The sequence below is a fragment of the Herpailurus yagouaroundi genome, unplaced genomic scaffold (genome assembly GCF_014898765.1).
Source record: "Herpailurus yagouaroundi ecotype Mexico unplaced genomic scaffold, PumYag 61785, whole genome shotgun sequence".
NCBI lineage: Eukaryota > Metazoa > Chordata > Mammalia > Carnivora > Felidae > Herpailurus > Herpailurus yagouaroundi.
Genome location: NW_024416031.1, coordinates 1 through 2,750, shown reverse-complemented (window position 1 = coordinate 2,750; position 2,750 = coordinate 1). Strand labels below are relative to the sequence as shown.

Genomic DNA, 2,750 nt, shown 5'->3' with positions numbered 1-2,750 from the left:
CCCCCCCCCCCCGTATCACAGCAGAGGCCCTGCCTGCAGCACCTGAAGTGGGTGGGGAGCCTTGGCGGCTGAGCCCCCCCCCCCACCGCACTCAGCCGGCCCCTGCCTCCCGCCTTACCTTCAGGTTGCCCTTGGTGGTGAAGGCCCTCCCGCAGATGGTGCAGCCGAAGGGCTTCTCCCCGGTGTGCGTGCGCTCGTGGATCTGCAGGGCGCTGGCCGACGAGAAGGTCTTCCCGCACGACTGGCAGTTGTGCTGCTTGGGCGCCCGGCGCGGCGGGGGGGCCAGCATGGGCGCGAGGCCGGGGCCCATCACGGCCGGGGGCCCGGGGGGCACCTGCACGGCGGCCGGCAGCGGCGGGCCCTCGCCCAGCGCGATGGCCCTGCTGTGCCCGTTCACTTCCATTTTGATGGCGGCGGGCGCGGGGCCGGCGACCAGGCTAGCGGTGGTCTGGCCGGGACCTAGGGCAAAGTCGGGGTCAAATGACTGAGGACGCGGCGCGCTCAACGCGTGCGTCAGCAAGTGCTGCTTTAAATTCCCCCTAGTGGAGCAGCCGCGGCCGCAGAGCGCACAGAGGAACGGGCGCTCCTTGGTGTGGCTGCGGTGGTGGATTTCCAACGCGCTCCGGCACGCGAAGGGCTTGCGGCACACGGCACACACGGCGCCCGGACACTTACCCCGATCTCTGCTCAGGAACAGCAGGCTAAAGGGGGCCTCCTCCTTGACGGCCGGCCGGCCGGGCTGGGCCGCCGTGAGGTCCAGCGCGCCTCCGTCTTCGGGGGCGGCGGGGGGGCTGTCCGGCCTCTCTGTCTTTAGTGGCGTTTCCTGCGGCTCCTCCTGGGCGCTGAGCCCCGGGGACTTGGAGTGCAAGCTCTCGCTGCGGCTGTTCATGGGCGACAGGGCACGCGTGGAGGACGAGGACTCCGACAGGGCCGGGCTGCCCGCGCTCCGGCTCTCCAGGTCGCCCGCGGCCGACGACGAGTCGTTGCTCAGGCGGTCGCTGTCCCCGGACCCGTTCTCCACGGACCTCAGGGCGGCCAGCTGCGGGCAGCTCGCGGCCGGGTCCATCATCTTCATCTGGTTCTCCAGGGCGGCGATGCTGGAGATGACGGAGGGGGGCGAGGGCGGGCAGGAGCCCGCGCAGGGCAGCAGCGGCTTGGGCGGGTCGCCGGCCGGCTCCCGCGGCTCGGCGTCGTCCTCCATGGAGTTCTCGTCCGCGTCGTCGTCGTAGCCGCTCAGGGCCTCGGCGGCCTTGTCGTCGTAGGGCAGCTCGGCGTCCATGGCGTCCGGGAAGCCGTCGGGCAGCGGCGTGTTGGGGATCTGGCCGCCCATGTGCATCCGGATGTGCTGCTGCAGGACCACGGCGTTGGTGAATTTCTTCTGGCAGATGGGGCAGGAGTGCTGCACCCGCAGGGGCGGCTTGGCCCGGTGCACCCCGAAGTGCGTCTTCAGGTTGCCCTTGGTGGTGAAGGCGCGCCCGCACATCTTGCACTTGAACGGCCTCTCCCCCGTGTGCGTCCGGTAATGCATCTTCAGGGCGCTCTGGCAGCTCAGCACGCGGTGGCAGATGACGCACTGGTTGGGGTCCGTCATCTTCTTGTCGATGTTCTCCACCAGCTGCTGGAGCTTCGAGGTCTCGGACGTCTGCATGGAGTCGAGCAGCCCCCCGAAGGGAAACTTGGCCTTGAACTGGTCGGAGCCGGCTGGGAGCACGGGGCTGCAGAGGCCCGAGCAGATGCTGCCGTCTGCCAGCGCGGCGGAGGCCGCCGCGGACGCGGCGGGGACGTCCCCTGCCCTGCCGTTGGTGCCGGGCAGGCTCGCGGGCTCGGGTTTGGTCAGAGAGGAGCCGCTGAGCGCTGGCTGCGGGGACTCGGCGGTCCCGGGGACGCCCGACTCGGAGCTGTTGAGGCCGGGGGACAGGGACGTGCACTCGCTGGACGCGGGCGAGGGCCGCTGCGGGGAGCGGCTCGCAGGGGTGAGGCTGGGGGAGTCCGCGTAGCCGCTGACGCCAGGGAGGGTGGGCGGGAGCTGCAGCCCGACCGACGTGGGCACCGTGGGCAACACGGGCTTGCTGTCCAGCCAGGTGGTCACCGGCTTCTCCGGAGGCAGCGACATCCCGTAGGGGATCCCGGAGCAGGTGGGCACATTGTCCAGGTACTCGGGGACGGGGTAGGGGTTCATCTGGATGTGCGGGTACTTCTCCTTGTGCCTCTGGAAGTGCACCTTCAGGTTGCCCTTGGTGGAGAAGCGGTTGCCGCAGACGTTGCACTTGAAGGGCCGCTCGCCCGTGTGGGAGCGCAGGTGGATCTGCAGGGCGCTGTCGCTCCCGAACACCTTGGCACAGAACCTGCACTTGTGCTTGAAGAACGGGTCCTCGGCGCTGGCCTTGGGCTCGAACACCGACACGTTCGGGGGCTTGCCCTTGCGGTGCTTCATGAGGGCGGACAGGGGGTCCAGCGCGTTGGCGGTGGCCGCGATGCTGACCAGCGGGTTGGGGAAGATGACGCTGCCGGCGGCGGCGGAGGTCTGAGGTAGAAGTGGGTTTGGCAGGCTGGGGGCCGAGCTGAGGGGGGGCCCCGGCCCCAGGGCGGGGGGCGTGGAGGCGTTCTGCGGCTGCGCGCTGCCGCTGGAGGCCGGGGCGGCGGGTGCGGGGGCCGCGCTGGAGGACGCCGGCCCGCCAGCCTCGGCAGGGACGGAAGGGCCGCCGCTGGGGACGTGCGGGGCGCTGGCCCCGGCGGCCGGCTGGGACAGG

General features: G+C 71.2%; 1 protein-coding gene across 1 annotated transcript; it reads right to left on the bottom strand.

Annotated features, from left to right (window-relative positions):
- Positions 1 to 118: 118 nt before the first annotated feature.
- On the bottom strand, positions 119 to 2,705 carry LOC121024252 (sal-like protein 3; the record flags this gene model as incomplete). The annotated part of the gene is made up of 2 exons (XM_040466515.1): positions 119 to 459; positions 676 to 2,705. Coding segments are annotated over 2 exons (2,371 nt in total), but the record flags the coding sequence as incomplete, so codon positions are not given.
- Positions 2,706 to 2,750: the final 45 nt, after the last annotated feature.